Source organism: Cannabis sativa, chromosome X, assembly GCF_029168945.1.
Source record: "Cannabis sativa cultivar Pink pepper isolate KNU-18-1 chromosome X, ASM2916894v1, whole genome shotgun sequence".
Lineage (NCBI taxonomy): Eukaryota > Viridiplantae > Streptophyta > Magnoliopsida > Rosales > Cannabaceae > Cannabis > Cannabis sativa.
Genome location: NC_083610.1, coordinates 37,443,193 through 37,460,417, shown reverse-complemented (window position 1 = coordinate 37,460,417; position 17,225 = coordinate 37,443,193). Strand labels below are relative to the sequence as shown.

Below are 17,225 nucleotides of genomic sequence, written 5' to 3'. Positions count from 1 at the left end.
AGACATGATCTCCCTTTCACTTACCTGGGAGTTCCAATTTGTGCTAAAAAGATTTCCAGGAAAGAAAGTGAGACCTTGGTCGATAAGATGACAGCAAGAATTAGAACCTGGAGCTCAAGGAACCTTTCATTTGCGGGGAGAATAACACTAATCAACTCTGTATTGATTGCTATTCAGGCTTATTGGAGCCAAATCATAATCATGCCTAATAGAATTTTGAAGTCCATAGAAGCTATTTGTAGAGCTTTTTTATGGAAAGGCCAAGCTGTGTTTTATGGTGCAGGTGCTGTGGCTTGGGATAATGTATGTGAGTCTAAAGCTAATGGGGGACTTGGAATCACAAAGATAGAAAGCTGGAATAAGGCAGCCATGTCTAAATACATTTGGACAATTGCAAACAATCAAGAGAGCTTATGGCTAAGATGGGTGAATAGTGTATATATCAAGGGGCAGAGTTGGTGGAGTTATAATGCCTCGATTCATTCCAGCTGGTATTGGAAGAGGTTAGTAGCTCTTAAAAACCAAATTCTCTCCCTTCATGATAGTGCTGAATTTCAGAGAAATAAATATGTCATCAAAGCTGGTTATAGGATGTTCAACACTCCAAAGCCGACTACTCATTGGAGTAAAGAGGTCTGGTCCCGAATGAATACACCTAAACACAGTATAATCCTTTGGCTAGTGATGCTAAACAGGTTGAAGACTAAGGAAAGATTGATTAGAATGGGTGTCATGGTGCAAGAGCAGTGTAGCCTTTGTGATGAACAAACTGAAAACATTCAGCATTTGTTCTTTGCATGTAGGGAAACTGGTCTGTGCTTGAAAGAAATTAAAGAATGGCTGGGCTGGAATGCTAAAGCAACTAATGTGCATCAGCTTGTCAAATGGATAGGGAGAGCAAAAATTTCAAACTTTAAAAGGGCTGTCTACTGTGTTGCTACTGCTGCCTTGGTTTATTATACTTGGAAATGGAGAAATTCTGTTATATGGCAGGGTGCAAATTCAGCTACAAACCGAATAGTTGAGGAAGTGAAATGGAATGTAAAGGCCCGGGTTCAATTTTTGTGCCCAAAGAAGCTATCAAATGTAGATAACGAATGGTTTTTTACTTTATAGATATCATTCATTGTTTAACACAAAGATGTAAAGTGTTGAATAGATAAAAATGTATAAATTGAGGCCCTTGGAATGGGGTGCTCTTAGGTTGTAAATTTGTTAGTGCAATACAATTCATTGATTTATCAAAAAAAAAAATTATCGTTTTTAGAAAGTTCATATTTAGGGTGTTAAACAACATACTTGTGAGTAGATCTAAGATCCTCGTAAAATAAATTCCAACAGTTTTACCATTTAAGCATGTTAGTAAGGGTATTATGGTCATTTTGGTTTAGGGGCTAGGCGACCATTCCTTTTAGTGGCAGATGTCCATTTATTTTATTAATGAATTAAAATTATGTTTTGCTTTTCACTAACTTTAAGCAAGTCTGCAGAAGATTGGTAGAAAAGGTTATCTCCAGGATCGACCCACAATTGGAGGGACCTACAAGCAATGTTCAGAAAGCAATTTGTAGCAGCAAAGACCTTTAACCTAGAAGCTAGTTCCCTGAACAGTGTCAAACAACAACTAGGAGAAAGCCTGAAGAAATACATAAAACGTATGATGGACTACTAAAAAAGAGGTTACTGATGATATGAAGGTGGTGACTTTGAGATCAGGATTGACCACATGATCTTTGCTATGGGGACAACTCTAACGTAAGAGAGCATAGACTTTGACTAATTTCTTGACAAGAGCCCAATGATTCATCAATTTGGAGGAAGCTTATGCTCAAGCTTACAGAGTACTTCCAGCACCTTCCACCAACGTAGCAACTGCCCAAACTTTGCAGATGACTACTCCATAAATTTTCCCTCCGGCAACTTCCTTTACGACTCCTACCGTTTACAGACCAAGTGCTTCTGCGCAGCCAGCTACACAGGCTAGTTTTTTCAGATTTGGAGTGATACAAACCTGATACAGTGTCGTTCTCGGACAAACGAACCAAAAAGCAAAAGCTCTGGAGTCCCATGTAAGCCAATCACGGAGAAAAATGAGTTACAAGGGTCCAAGTTGGAATGATTCTACGAAGAAAGGGAAGACTCAAGGGTTAAGATACTCTGAGTAAACAAGCCTTGTCGATACTCGAGAGAATGTCTATAAGGCAACTTGTAACACGGTCCATTACAAGAAGCCTCCACCAATGTACAAGGGCGGAAGACAAAAAAGAGATCTAAACAAGAGGTGCGAGTACCACGTTGATATAGGGCACACAACCAACGAATATGACTAGTTGAGAGATGAAATTGAATCCGAAATAGTCATCTATCCAATTGGGTAAGAATACCAATTATTTATCCTGGATAGGGGTTGCACATGGCCAGCTTTTATTCCTAGACAACATGAAGAAGTTAATCCTCCTCAGGGAGTAGGCCATCCACAAGCTCCCAATGCACAATCCCTTCAAGGGTGCAAAATGCTCCAGCAGCAAGACCTGATGTAGCTCCCGATCTTGGAAATCCATAGCCTCTTGAAGTAGCCTAGCCAATGTTAGATGGTCATGTAACAATTATTTCTAGTGGACCACACATTGCCGAAAACACCCGAAATGCACAAAAAAGGTACTTGAATGAGTTGGATCAAGAAAAAATTTGTAACTTGGTACAATAACTTGCTCAGTGTCCTCGGATGATGAATTCGCCAATAAATTTCACGGAAGATGACACCAAGCATGTGCATTTTCCTCATAATGATCCTTTGGTGATAGAAGCTCACATTGCAAATAAAAGAGTTTCCAAAATCCTCGTAAATAATAGAAGCTCTATTAACATCATTTTCAAAGATGCCTTTAAAGCCATCGATCTTGTGGTAGAAAATTTGTTATCTTGTTCAATTCAACTGCAAGGATTTAATGAAGACACATTGATTCCAATGGGAAAAATACAACTTTTAATGACGATCAATGGAGAAATCTCTGGAAGCAATGCAATATCTTCTTTCAAATACAACACCTTTATGGTAGTTGATTGCCCCACAACTTACAACGTCATTCTGGGAGGACCATTTCTAGTTGACTTTGGGGCAATAACATCCATCTGCTATCTACGCCTAAAATTCCCAGGTGATTCCAGAAGTATTAATGGAATGATCAGAGGTAACCAGAAGAGTGCATTCGATCCAATCTAACCTTTTTCTCTTCATCTGATCCAATCCAATTAGTAATTGGATTTGGAGAATCATCATCCGATCCAATTCAATTAGACCTCAAAATCCAATCTAATCCAATCCAATTACTAATTGGATTTGATCGGTTTTTTAATTGGATATCCAATTATACACTTAAATTTTAATATTAACATAAAAATATGAAGAAAATTACGTAAAAATTAAATATCCCCGCTTTATATAAGTTCAATATCCATTGACATACCATCGTTACAATATAATGTAACTAAAAGTTTTAAATAATTAAAACAACAATATTTCTAAGTAATAAAATAGAACAAAATATTATGAAAACAAATACACAAACAATCAAGTGTTACAAATTCAACACAAAAGAAAATTCAATAAAAATATAATTAATGCAAGTTATATTTTTTATTATATAAATAAATATAAATTTTTAACATATATAAATATAATTGGATTGGATCGATTTTTAATTGGATTTTGAGATTGACATCTAATAACCGATCCAATCTAATTAGAATCCAACTTTTAGCATCTAATGCAACCCAATTGTAATTGGATATCCAATTTTTTGTAATTGGATTGGATTAGATCGGTTCAATTCAATTGGATGGGATTGGATGTTGCCCACTCCTAGTTTCAACCAAGAGTATTCTCATGGTCCGGGAAGGGAATGTGAACATCTTCTCAACCAGCACTGGGGGTGGTCCACGAAAAGGATGAGCTAGATCCATGGGTAGACATGGAACGAACAATTGAGCTTATGGAAGAGGTAGAGTAAGTATGCATCGGTGATGAAGATCCCACTAGAGTCAGTGGAAAAGAATCTACCTCCAGGAGTTAGAGAAAAGATTGTCTCCATAGTCAAGGCAAACATTGATGTATTGGCCTGGAGTCATTTTGGCATGAGCAGAATCAGTCCTCGTGTGATCTATCATGCACTGAACATAGATCTTAAGGCAGATCTAGTTTGACAGAAGCGAAGACCCCTAGATCTAGTGAGATCAAAAGCGGTGAAAACAGAAGTAGATAAGTTGACCAACAACAATTTCCTCAGGTAGGCTTTATATCCCATATGGCTAGCCAACCAGGTCCTAAAGCCTAATGGGACATGGAGGATGTGTAGATTTCACAGATTTAAACAAAGCTTGTCCAAAAGACTATTTTCTACTTCCACGAATTGATCGGATGGTCGACGCAACCTCGGGGTACAAACTCTTAAGCTTCATGGATGCATACTCCACTTACAATCAAATTAAAATGCACGAGGCTGACCAAGATCATATAAGCTTTCAAACTGACAAAAGCATTTATTGCTACAAGGTCATGCCCTTTGAATTGAAGAACGCTAAAGCTGCCTACTAGCGACTGGTTGATAAAATGTTCAAAAATGTGCTGGGAAGGAACATGGAAGTTTATGTCGATGACATGCTGGTGAAGTCGAAGACTTCCATGGGCCATAATGAAGATTTAGAAGAAGCTTTTTCCATTATATGAGAGTATAAAATGAAACTAAACCCAAAGAAATGCTTTTTCGGAGTTTCCTTAGGGAAATTCTTGAGTTTCATAGTTAGTTCTTGCGGCATTGAGGCAAACCACGGGGCGAGCTGGTGGACTGGAAAATTGAATGGGTTCGGTACTTTGGGCTTTCTAGATTTAATGTTCAATAATGACATTTTTTTGTTCTTTAGCCTCAATTTTGTATCATTTAAATTTCTTTTTCTCATTTATACCACAAATGTTATTTTCAACTCTAAGCGAATATAAAATTAAATTCAAACAAAATATTTTCAACATAAAATATATCACATTGATTTTATGAAAGTATTTATTTAAAGTTTAATTAACTTGTAATTTCTTTAATAATAGATATACATTTTTTATTACTTTTATTTCTTTCTTTTTTCTTATTTTTGTGATAATTTTTTTTCTTACAAAATTAACTAAACATTACAATATTTTTAAATAAAAATATATAACATTAATTTCATAAAAATATTATAAAGAATTAATTTTATTTTGTATTTTACACTAATGAATATACGTTAGTGGCCAAGTATCCCAAACATTCGTGATGCGAGGAAGACTTCAGTTTAAAGAACCAGTTTATGTCATGAGCAGAAGGTTCTCCCATCCTTGTTGCGCATAGAGTACAAACATTGTGGCCAAGTATTTAATTCCCTTTGACATGAACTGCATCGAGAAAATTTTGTAGTAATTAGCCAACTTCATGAAATATGAGTGAAGCGGCAAAAGAGCACCATACTCAGCATGTGGGCCAGACCATGCACACATTCCTTCGCCCGAATCATTGGCTAGTTGTCCCTTAAAGGGGAGAAATACGTGCACGTTGCCAAGGAGGACCTTTTTGTCCAAATTTCTAAGGCACCTCTTTGTCAGTTCAGATGGCGGAGGAACCCATATTGGGCCTTCCGCCTCTTGATACTCAGATGGTTCAGCCTCGTCGAATTCTTCATCTGTGTAATCAACACCTAGGACTAAAAGACGGCCTCAAAAGTCAAAAGGTCGCCCGTCTTTCAATACCAACCGACACCTTTGAAAGGCATGAAGGCATACCTGCCATTCTCGCCTTGCCCTTCAATTTCTTGGACTTTTGGGTCCCTTACGGGCAAGGCGTCTTCCCCCTTGAAGTTTTCCCCACCCTGTTTGTGTTGCCTTGCCATTAACTGGACGAACTCTGAGTCTCTCGGGCCAATTTTCTAGGCAATTTATTTGGTACGAGCCAATTTTCTTGAGCGAAATGGATAGCTCGATGAAGGATGATCTATGATAGTGACAAGTATTTCTGCCTCGACCCTAGGCCGGAGTGAGGGTTCAAGATCCACCTTTGACAAAGTGTCTGGGATGCCTGCACAGACAACATATGTCCAGTTAATGGGTAGATATCGCCTCAAACCTCTGTTGTACTCCTAGAAAAATCTCTAGTATACGTTGCCTCCAGTCCAGTCTGAATAAAAATGATGATGGACGAGTGGTACAGTAGGCTTAGAATCATCACTTGATACTTCCCACTTTTCTAAGCTAGAGGAAGAGTTATCGTCTAAAAAAGGAGACTTTGCACGGGTCTTTGGTTGATCTTCAAAGAGTAGTTGTAATAGGTTGTCGTGAATGCGGCTATTACTTTCCCAATAGTCGACCGTATTCATTTACAAAAAAAAAAAAAAGATGGGGAGATAAGTACCGAACAAAAGTGAAGAGTTCAAATGAAAATAATTTGTTTATTTTGTCCAGACAAATGCCTGGATCGATGGAAAGAACTCCATCCAAATTACGAAGAACCTGATTCAAAGATGTTTAAAAATTGGGTGAAAACCCAAAAGTTGTCAAAACGATGTACATGCCTCCATTCAATAGATTCTCTCAGGAAAAATATATAAATGTTCGATAAGTTAACAATTTAGTCCCACACGAGCATATTCAACCATAATAATCAGAGTAAATTCAAATTTTAATTGGAGTTGTGAAGTATATCAACGGCATAACTCAGGTTTTTCCAGAAAAGCATGTAAAATTGAATGCAAGAAAATAAAGGGAAAATTCATAAAGAAATAAGATACTTACTCACTATTGGAGTTGCTAGTTGGAAGGTTCAAATGCGAGATTGAAGTCAAAGATTAAGTGCTTGAAGTCTCCAAAATATGCTCTTGAAAATCACAAGAAATGCAAAATAATTATGGTATTTAAGAGACTTAATAGATGTGAAAATGTCAAATGAACCTCTTTTCTCTCTATTTATTAGAGCTTTAGAGGGTATAACAGTAATGCAGGCACTCAAACCAAATTTTTATTTCCCTCTAAAATTTTACAATGAGTATTCATTATAAGTACAACCATTAACGCATGCGCCTAGGACACGGTAATCTATATCAGAGTATTAAATGCATCAAATATTTGAAAAGATGCTTTAAAAAGATTTGAAGTGACAACCCTGTTTGTTATGCTTATTCACTTAACACGTGTCACTGCATCTACCTAGTACGGGCGCTGAGTAAGTCCACGCACCAACCAGAAAGTTCTCCTGTAGACTTGGAGGAAAATATTAATCCAAATTTTATTTGGATGATGTGGCACGTCTTTTGCGTAACACGCATTATGGTTTCAAGACCTGGGCCACAATGGTCTTCCAAGTGCCTGCATAGGATAAACAGCTTGCCAAATGCAGCAATAGATAAGCAAAGTAAAACTTGTTGTACGGAATGAACGAAGCTAACATGAACGGGAAGAAACAACTAGCACTTCACACAATCCAACTAGAAGAAAACGCGTGAAGAGAACTCATTAAATAAAGTTTCTTATTTTATATAATCAAGTTCCTATTTAAAGAATATCCATAAATATTTGTCACAGTTCACGAAAATCATTAATTTCTTATTTTTATGGCTTGATAGCTTTTGTGAAACTATTTTTTATTGTAATTATCTCCTATAAATAATGGAGCAATTCTATTATTGAGGGATCCAAAATTATACTTTCAAGAGAGTTATTACGTTGCTGAAATATCTATAAAAAGCTTTCGAGAGAGATTAAACTGTTCTTGCTTCTCATCTCAAAAGTGAAATATAATCATAAACAGGAGTAGGCTATTACTAAATAAATGAGACTGAACCTATATAAAATTTTGTGTTCTTAGTTTATGCTTTATTTTAGACATATTCTCATTGCATTTAATTAAGTCTAAATTACTTTCAAGACTTAGTGTTATTGGCCAAAAACAAGATCAATATTATCTACTTTTAAATTTAAACAAACATAATTAAAAATTATTTTTATAGTTAGTAGACAATAGTCACACAACTAAAAAGTTCACAATATCAATATAATCTAGATCATTTTAAAAACTAATTACTCTTTTAGATTAAAAAGTTTTCTAAAATCTATTTGAGTTTAGTATAACTATATTTTATTTACTACAATTTTAAAGAATTTAAATTTTCTACAAAGTTCTAGAATACAAAATAAAAAGACACTAAAGGTTTTTCCAAATTTTTAGATTAATTGTTAATTTAATCATACAAAAGATATTCAAATAAGAAAAAAAAGCTACATATTTCACTTGTCTTGTGATCTTTTAGAATAACTATAAATAAATGCATTATAATAGTGATTCACACCTACAATATTAAATGCATTATAAAAAATTTCAATAAAAATTAAGTTCTAATATTAATAAGTAACTCATACAAATTTAACTAATAACTACGTAATAATATAATAATTAGTAACTACTTACAATAATACTCTTAAAGCCTCTTAAAAATCAAAATTAAACTCACCACAAAGTCACATAATTTATCCACAATTAAGTTTAAACAAACACAGAATATTATTTACATTACACTATAGTTACATAACTTAAAACTTCTTAATATCAATATATTAGATCTTTTGATCTGAAAGATGCTTTAAGTAATAAAGTTATCTTGTACCCTATTTTAATTTCTAATTGGTTAATAAACATATATTGATCACAATAAAATATTATAATTGAAAAAAAATATTAATACTAACATTATTGTTAAATTCAGACTAATTGAAAAGATAACTATATCACAAAAAACATTTTAATAAATCTTATTAATCATCATCAAAAAAATAAATCTTATTAAAAAATTAAGCGCACACATATTTATCATAGTATATATATACCTATTTCAAGCTTAAAATCCAACATAAATGGCAAACAATAAATCTAAACAATCTCACTCCCAAAAAATTGAATCCAAACCAACCCCTTCACAAACTCACCATTTTGTTTGGTTTATAAAAATAATAAATTTTATAGATGTATCTAAGCTTATAATGTGAAAAAAAGAAGAATAATGCTGATCTTTGAGAAGAAAAAATAAAATTCTAAAATTTGTAGTGGAAAATGTACCTAGTTTGTGGTTGAAGTCCTTCGAGTGTCACTTATGACAAAGATGAAGTGAAGTGTGTGTCAAAGAGTGGGCCTTTAGCAAAGACCTTTTATCTTGATTTTTTTGCTAATAACTGCGAGAAAAGGTAATTCCTTGAGGCCTGTTTGATTTTTGTTATGGAAAAAGGCTTAGAAAATGTGTTTTTCTAGTGACCAGCCAAACATGGTCCTTGGTCCAAACTAGGATAGTAGCTTTTCCCTTCACCCATAAGGGGTGTGTTTGGATGGCCATTGAAATTTTTATCTTGATTTATTTTTTAATAGTAACTTTGTTTAAAAGATTATTTTTTAATGTCACACCAAATACGACCCTTGTTTAATAATTTCTCTAGCTTCATCTTATAGGCACCAAATACAAAAGTGGGATAAAATGTTTCTACATATCTTTTATTCTACTTTTTATTTTTCTTAAATGTAAAAAATTGGATAAAAGGTTCCCTTTTTTGTAGTACAATTCATAGCATCGTAGCATGTCGTGACCAAACATATATTTTTTTGTGCATAATCGTACTCGTGCCTTCTGGATGTGTGCTGATTTCGTGTCATGTTAAAAAACTTGACCCATATTTACAACACTAGTTACAAATATTATGAAATAAAATTACACTAAGTACAAATAATTTAGATTTTTCTACAAATATATATGAAAATATACATAAAAAAATTGTTGTAATTTAGAGTACCATGTGATTTATTAAAGTCAAATGTAAAGGTATCCAATAAATCGAAACTATAAGATAATTTTTTTTTCAAAAAAAAAAAAACTATAAGATATATTTTGTAAAAATACATAGTATAGTACCAATATATTAATATATTTCATCTATAAATGCACATATTGAGATTATATATAATGACACAACTAAATTAATTGGTAGGTGAGGAAATTTCAGGGTAAATTTTTATGTATGTACTCTCATAACTAATACTAAATATACATTACTTAATTGTATTAGATATTGAAAGTAATCAGTAGCCTAAAAAACAAGTAATACTATACTATTGTATATAGGTGAGTAACTTAAATCTAATTATCTAGTGCAATCACAGGCTGTAGTCCACAGAGCATATATCAAAAGTCGAACAAAACAAATCAACCTCATGACATGAATTTGTGAATGTGTGGTATTCAACTCCTTGCTGTTTACAGATAAATATATATATATATATATATATATAAATATTTATATATATTAGCTTAATTTGCTCTTTGATTCCTTTCACTACAAGATTTAGTCTTCACTTCACAATATTATAGCATACTCACTATTAAACACACATACACACACACTTTTTTTTTTTTTTGAATTGTGTATGTATATAAATATTTTGTAAAGATGAGTTGAAGACTTCTAGTAAGTGGTAGTCATGTATTTGATGAAATAAGAACCTCAAAGGATCTCTTCACATGAACCAAATCTTAAATCACAACTCAAAACCTACCATTATATTATATCATTATTATTTTGTATGTAGTAATAGGAGTTACCATTATTAGACTAGACTATTATAATTAAGCTTACCATTTGTTTTGTTATGAATATTTAATTGATCTTTGTTTTAATAAGACAAAAAAGCGACATATACATACATATACATGTATATGTATAAATGTATACATATATACTAGTATGAGTTAAAAAAAAAATTATAAGAAGCATGTAGTATAATGCTATGGATCAACATAACAAATCCATGTTATGTCACCCAATTGTATGGAATCACAACCACATGCAAGATCCCATTGTAAAATTATGGGACCCACATAAAAAATATTACTATCTCAATTTTTTCCCACATGTAATCACATGATAGTATGGCATGCCCATCACCATTGTCAAAAAAAAAAAAAAATTCCCTCAAAAATATTTATTTCAAAAGAGAAAAAAAGACACTATAGCTAAGCCCGCCTCTCTTAATCCATGATTAATTAAGTCTTCCCTCTTTCCCTAGTTTAAAATTACAAAAAAGAAAAAGAAAAACATCATTACCCAACTCTCAAAACCCAATACCACCCTTTTTAAGTTAAATTTTAAAATTAGAGTACTAAATCCAAAGCCCCACTAAACAATGAAGTATCTTATATCAGAAATGCTAAAGGGCACTGTGGTACCTAGTACCTTTTTATGTGTTAATATCGCTATTGGTTCAATTAAGTATCAAGTCCCATATAATTTAATATAATAGCTTTTAGGGAGTATCGCTAGCCAATCACAACACGACATGTCGAAAAAGTGCTAGGCACTACTGGTACCTAATAGCAGTGCTCTATCTTATATACATATACATATACAATTCACAATTCACAATTCACAATTCAAACTATCTCTCAAGGGTATTTTGGTCACAAAAAATATCAACCCCAACACCCTTTAACGACCACTTATTACCTTAATTGTATTCTCTCTATCCTCTGTTAAAAAGAGAAAGAAAAAACCTCTTATATATCCCAACACATCCACAAACCAAACATTCAAAAACTCTCACCACACTTCTCTACTAGCTAGCCCAAAATTAACCAAAGAGATATATAGATAAAAAAAAGCTCATAGCTTTAATTTCATCATCAATGGCTGAACTTGAAAACCCAAAGGTAATGACAAGTCTAATCACATTTCTGTCTTCTTTGCTCCAAAGGGTATCTGAATCAAACGACATAAACTGCCAATTCCAAGCTCAGAAAATTTCAATCTTCCATGGATTGAGTCGACCCACAATTACTATACAAAGCTATTTAGAGAGGATTTTCAAGTATGCCAATTGCAGCCCATCTTGCTACATAGTTGCTTATGTTTATTTGGACCGTTTTGCTCAGAAACAAACTTCTTTGCCCATTAACTCATTCAATGTTCACCGTTTGCTCATCACAAGTGTCATGGTTGCTGCCAAATTCATGGACGATATGTAAGTATACATATATATATTGATTATATCACCATATTTAGTTTAATTTTTATTTTTTTACAAATTATTAAAATTTATTATTAAACCACTTAATTACGTAGAATATAATAGTACATAGATTAATTTATATATGCTTTTTTTGTGGTTAATGTGTTGAATTTTGAAAAAAAAAACAGTTATAAACTTTGCATCATGATCTGTTTATGGGATCTATTTTAGATTTAACAGTACCCAATTATGGCTAGCTAAGATAAAAATAGCTGAATAGGTGGATTGTGTATTTTAGATTTTAATATTTGGATAAAAAAATATCTGTAGATTAATGATGATTACTACATCATTCCTTTTTTATTATTATTATTATTATTGAAAATAAATAAAATAAAAAATAAAAATCACAATCATCCAACTAAGTCCAGCCATGTGCTGACCCCAACCATGATATATTCCTATAGGGAGCTGCCAGCCAATAAAAATGCATTTCATAAAGGGTATCCAGCAAATTAAGCATATTAACTTAAAAAGTCAACAACATTTATATGATAGATCAAGAGAATTAAGGCAATTGATAAAAATAAATAAGCTAATTAAGAATTTTACCTTTTAAATTTGACATGTATTAAATTATGTTCTTTGAATTTTGAAGGTTGTTAAAAATGTTCATTGAATTATTAAAATTGTTGAATTTAAGGACTTTTATTCAATTTTAGTAAAAAAAATTTAATATGGATGAAAGTTCAAGAAGCATAATTTAGTACATGTCAAAGTTCGAGAGGCATAATTTGGTTAATATCAAAGTCTGGGAAACATGATTTAGTACATAAATAATCACTGAAATAGTAAAATTGAATGAAATTAGATAAAAGTCCTTAAATGCAACAATTTCAATAGTTCAGGTGGAATTTTTAACGGCCAAAAAAGTTCAAGAGACATAATTTAGTACATGTTAAAATTTAGGGAAAAAAAATCCTAATTAGCCAAATAAATAATGTTACACAATGCTACTTATTTTTATTTGCTTTTCTTTTTTAAGAGAAAAAAGACCTCAAAAATCTATATTGTGAGAGCAAATAAACTCAAAAGTGGGTTAAAGCTATAATAATTGACTGAATACAATAGAAAAGTCAGGCCACCAAACAATGTTAATGATAGCTTTCAAAACATATTATTAGCTGAATTAATTATAACATCAATTGTCCTAAAAGAATGCTGTCTGCTATTACACTAGTTTTTTTTTTTTAATTTTCTGAATAATTTTGATAATTTTCAGGTACTACAACAATGCATACTATGCAAAAGTGGGAGGAATAAGTACAAAAGAAATGAACTTTCTTGAAGTGGATTTCCTATTTGGGGTAGGGTTTCAGTTGAATGTGACTCCAACCACATTCCAAACCTATTGTTGTTATCTCCAAAGAGAAATGCTTCTAATGCAACCACCACTACAACTAACTACTTCTTCTCTTATTACTTCTGGAAAATCACTAAATCTTCACTTGTGCTTCAATGAAGATCAAGATCAATCATCTCATCAAACACAGCAACAGCTAGCTGTTTAGTTGATTTGATATGATCCAATATATTATATATACTATCTTCTCATCATCAAAACTTATAAAACAACTTGTTTTAATTATCCAAACTTTGTAGTTAATTATTATTATTATTAGTACGTACGTCTTTAGAGAGAGAGGGGGTACAAAAAGCTGTGATGTTTATTTTATTTTTCATCCATATTTTTTGTTGGATAAGTGATTTTTGTTTTTAATTGTTTGAAGTCATCATTATCATCATCATGTATTGGTATATTTAATTTGGGTATATGTACAGATCATGGGAGTCTTTATTAATTGCTTTACAGACTGGCTTATGAATTAAAAACTTTGTTTTCTTTATACATATATTTTCATGATGATCATGTTTAATATATAGTATTTATACATATATATATATATATATATATAGAATTTATTGTAGTGTCCAATGAAAGAGCACATATGGGAAATATTCGTGGTGATGAATTGGCAAGTCATATGAGCTAGCTAGCAAGTAGTGAAAGTGTAAAAAGGTTTATAAAAAAAAAAAAAGAGTGTAAAAAGACAAGTTTGGTGACAAGGATGGCTAGGTTGTACAAAAGAATATAATATACATATTTATATGCTGAGAGACAAGTCATATTAATTTTGTTGTGGTTATGGTTGTTTATGGTAATTTATGGCTGAGCTAGCTACTTTGTTTTATTCGACGGTTGGAACAAGTAGCACGTGCACCCATTAACATCACTTGCTCATATTATATAGGGACAATTTTATTTGTAGTATATAGAAAAGTTATAATTTAATATTTTATATTATATAAAATTATATAATAAATATTTTTTAAGAAATTTTGAATAATTTATAGTTTAAAAAATATGAATTAAAATTTAAATAGTCAATTATATGTATGTTTATTTTATATGTGTGTAATTGAATCTTTTAAACTTTATTTTTGATATATTAAATTATTTTAAAAATTTCAAAATATATACAAAATACTTGTTATAACTATAATGTTTACAATCATATAAAAAAATTGTGACCCCCCCCCCCCAAAAAAAAAGGAGGGTCCAATATATATATTTTTTAATGTCTTTTAATGAACCAACCTTTTTAAGGGACTAACAACTTGTTGTTGGTCACTTCATTTCAATTTTTAAAACTCATGTCATTTCTTATTACTGTTTTAAGCAAAACAAAAATTAATTATGTTATTTATTATTCTTTTCAAATTTTTCATATTCTTTTTTTCTATTACATTTTTTTTTTGTTATATTAAAATCAATAATAATTTTAATAAAATAATCAGTAAAATATGTAACCGTATGATAATATTTAAAAATATTATTATAAAATTTAATTTTTTTTGTAGGGGCCCAATTTTAAAAATTACAACAGAGTCTTTAAAATATTTATGATGACCAGTAATAATAGCGATACATGATTCCACCTAGGAGTGTTCATATAATCTGCAATCCCTGATTCCAAACCCCAACCAATTTGGACCAAACTATTTGAGACCGGACCAAATGAATCCGATGTGAATGATTTGATCTCCAAACCATTTTAAAGTCTCTAGTTCGGTCACGATTTTAAAAATCTCGGTAGTGGTTCAAACTAAAGTAATCTGTATAATTATTTTAGGGAAAAAACAGGAAAATACAAAAAAAGAAAAGAAATTACAAATATACTATGAGCCGGCCCATTAAATATTTATACAACACACATACAAATATTTACAAAAATACCACATGCTCTAAACCTTCAGCCGCACGGAACGAACGATGAAGATGAACATACCTCGATCGTTCAAATCAGCAACACAACAAGAATAAAACCAAAATGAGAGAAATACAACCATTAATTCCGGAAAAATTAATTGGAAAAGAAGACATGCAATGATCTAAATAGAAAATTACGAAAAAAAACCAGAAAAACTGGGAAGAAACTGAAATTACACATTTGTTTTCGGTTTTACTCGTTCAAAACAACAACTCCTAATATAGAAATCCAGATTCATGAAATGTAGATCTGTAACAAACAGATCTGGAGCTCCCCCCGAATCGAAAAAAAGGTATGATGTGAAAATTTTTAAAAAAACCTCATGAATAATAGATCTACGTTATATACAGTTGTATTTTAGTTGATTACCGATTTCCAATGTGGAATATATTTTTTAAAAAATACGGTAAGAAGAGCAAATTCGAATTAAGAAACAACAAGTTACGTATAAGACTGTTTATTTTTTATTTTGGTTGCATTATAGTTGCATTCTCGTTTTATGATAGTTTATATATTATGCAGGTATTTCAATTGACAGGTACCAAGAAATAGTAGTTATACATGGTAAGTTTTGTGCAAATAGTTGCATATTAGTTTTATAATAGTTGGAAAAAAAGATCTGATTCAAATAAAACTGATGAAAAGCACAGGGTTCACAATTAGTAACAATTGACTTGAAATAATGAAAAGATCATGAGCTCCCAATCAATCCAAATCAGGTATAACCAATACATATAAGTTATATTCGGTTACATAGTCTTTTTTTTATGATTTCAAAATATAATCAAGCAACAACTATGTTAATTGGAGTTAAGTTCCATATTTTTTCAAGTTGATTTACAATTGCATCATCATTCATAATAGTTTTATTCAATATTGCAGGAATTTATTTTTGACAGAGAAAAAGAGAAAACACTTGGACAAATGGTTAGTTTGTGTAATAAATTTTAAACATTTCGTAATAGTTGCATTTCAGTTTTTTTGTAGTTTCATAACATTATTAAAACAAAAAATGACAAAAATAGGGTTCAGAATTAGAAATACAAGATATCCATTGTGTGTGAATGTCATCAACAGCCCACCAACAACCATCAATCCATCGTTCTTAGAAAATAGTAACGCATTAGTTGCACAGACAAACACATTTGAAACGATGGAATATAATGCAGCAACAAAAGAAGACTCAACAAATCAACAACATACAATTAAAGATACAATACTGGAAGATGGGGGAGAAAATTTCGACTTCATGGACTATGCAAAACTTGTGGCAGAGGAAATGGTTGAGCAACTGGAAAATAACAAAAACAAGGAGCCAGAAATCACAGATTATGACGAACTACTAATAAAAAATTTGCAACATCCTGAAATAGAAGAAGCACAAATAAACAAGAACAAAGAAACACTCCAAAGTGTGCTTGGTTTCTATGCAATTAGAAACAACTTTCAATTCAAAGTGAAAAAGTTTTGCGCAAGAACATACAAAATTTGTTGCTTGGATCCAAAATGCAAGTGGGCACTAACAACATCTAGAAACGGACCAACAAAGTCATTCATAATTCGAAAGTATGACAGAAAGGTGATACACACTTGTGATCTAAACATAAGATTTGCAGATAAAAGACAAGCTACAATGAAGTTGATTGGAAACTACATCAAGCCACGGTTTAACAACATAAAAATAACTCAAACGCCACAAGACATCAGAGGAGAAATGAAACATAAGTATGGGGTGAGAATGAACTACATGAAAGCATGGAGAAGCAAAGAGTACGCACAAGAAGAATTACGAGGAAAAGCAAAAGAATCTTACAAGCCGCTGCTAAGTTTTTTGCAC

At 31.7% G+C, this 17,225-nt stretch overlaps 1 protein-coding gene across 1 annotated transcript; it reads left to right on the top strand.

Annotated features, from left to right (window-relative positions):
• Window positions 1–11,193: 11,193 nt before the first annotated feature.
• On the top strand, window positions 11,194–13,754 carry LOC115710061 (cyclin-U4-1). The gene is made up of 2 exons (XM_030638383.2): window positions 11,194–12,068; window positions 13,339–13,754. The coding sequence occupies exons 1-2, from the start codon at window positions 11,734–11,736 to the stop codon at window positions 13,625–13,627; spliced, it is 624 nt and encodes a 207-aa protein (XP_030494243.1). The 5' UTR covers window positions 11,194–11,733; the 3' UTR covers window positions 13,628–13,754.
• The last annotated feature ends 3,471 nt before the right edge of the window (window positions 13,755–17,225 follow it).

Excerpts from the sequence above, each read along its gene's own strand:
- LOC115710061 (XM_030638383.2), top strand. The coding sequence starts at position 11,734 with ATGGCTGAACTTGAAAACCCAAAGGTAATGACAAGTCTAATCACATTT. Across the intron at positions 12,069-13,338 it reads GCCAAATTCATGGACGATAT|GTACTACAACAATGCATACT; the intron begins GTAAGTATACAT and ends GATAATTTTCAG.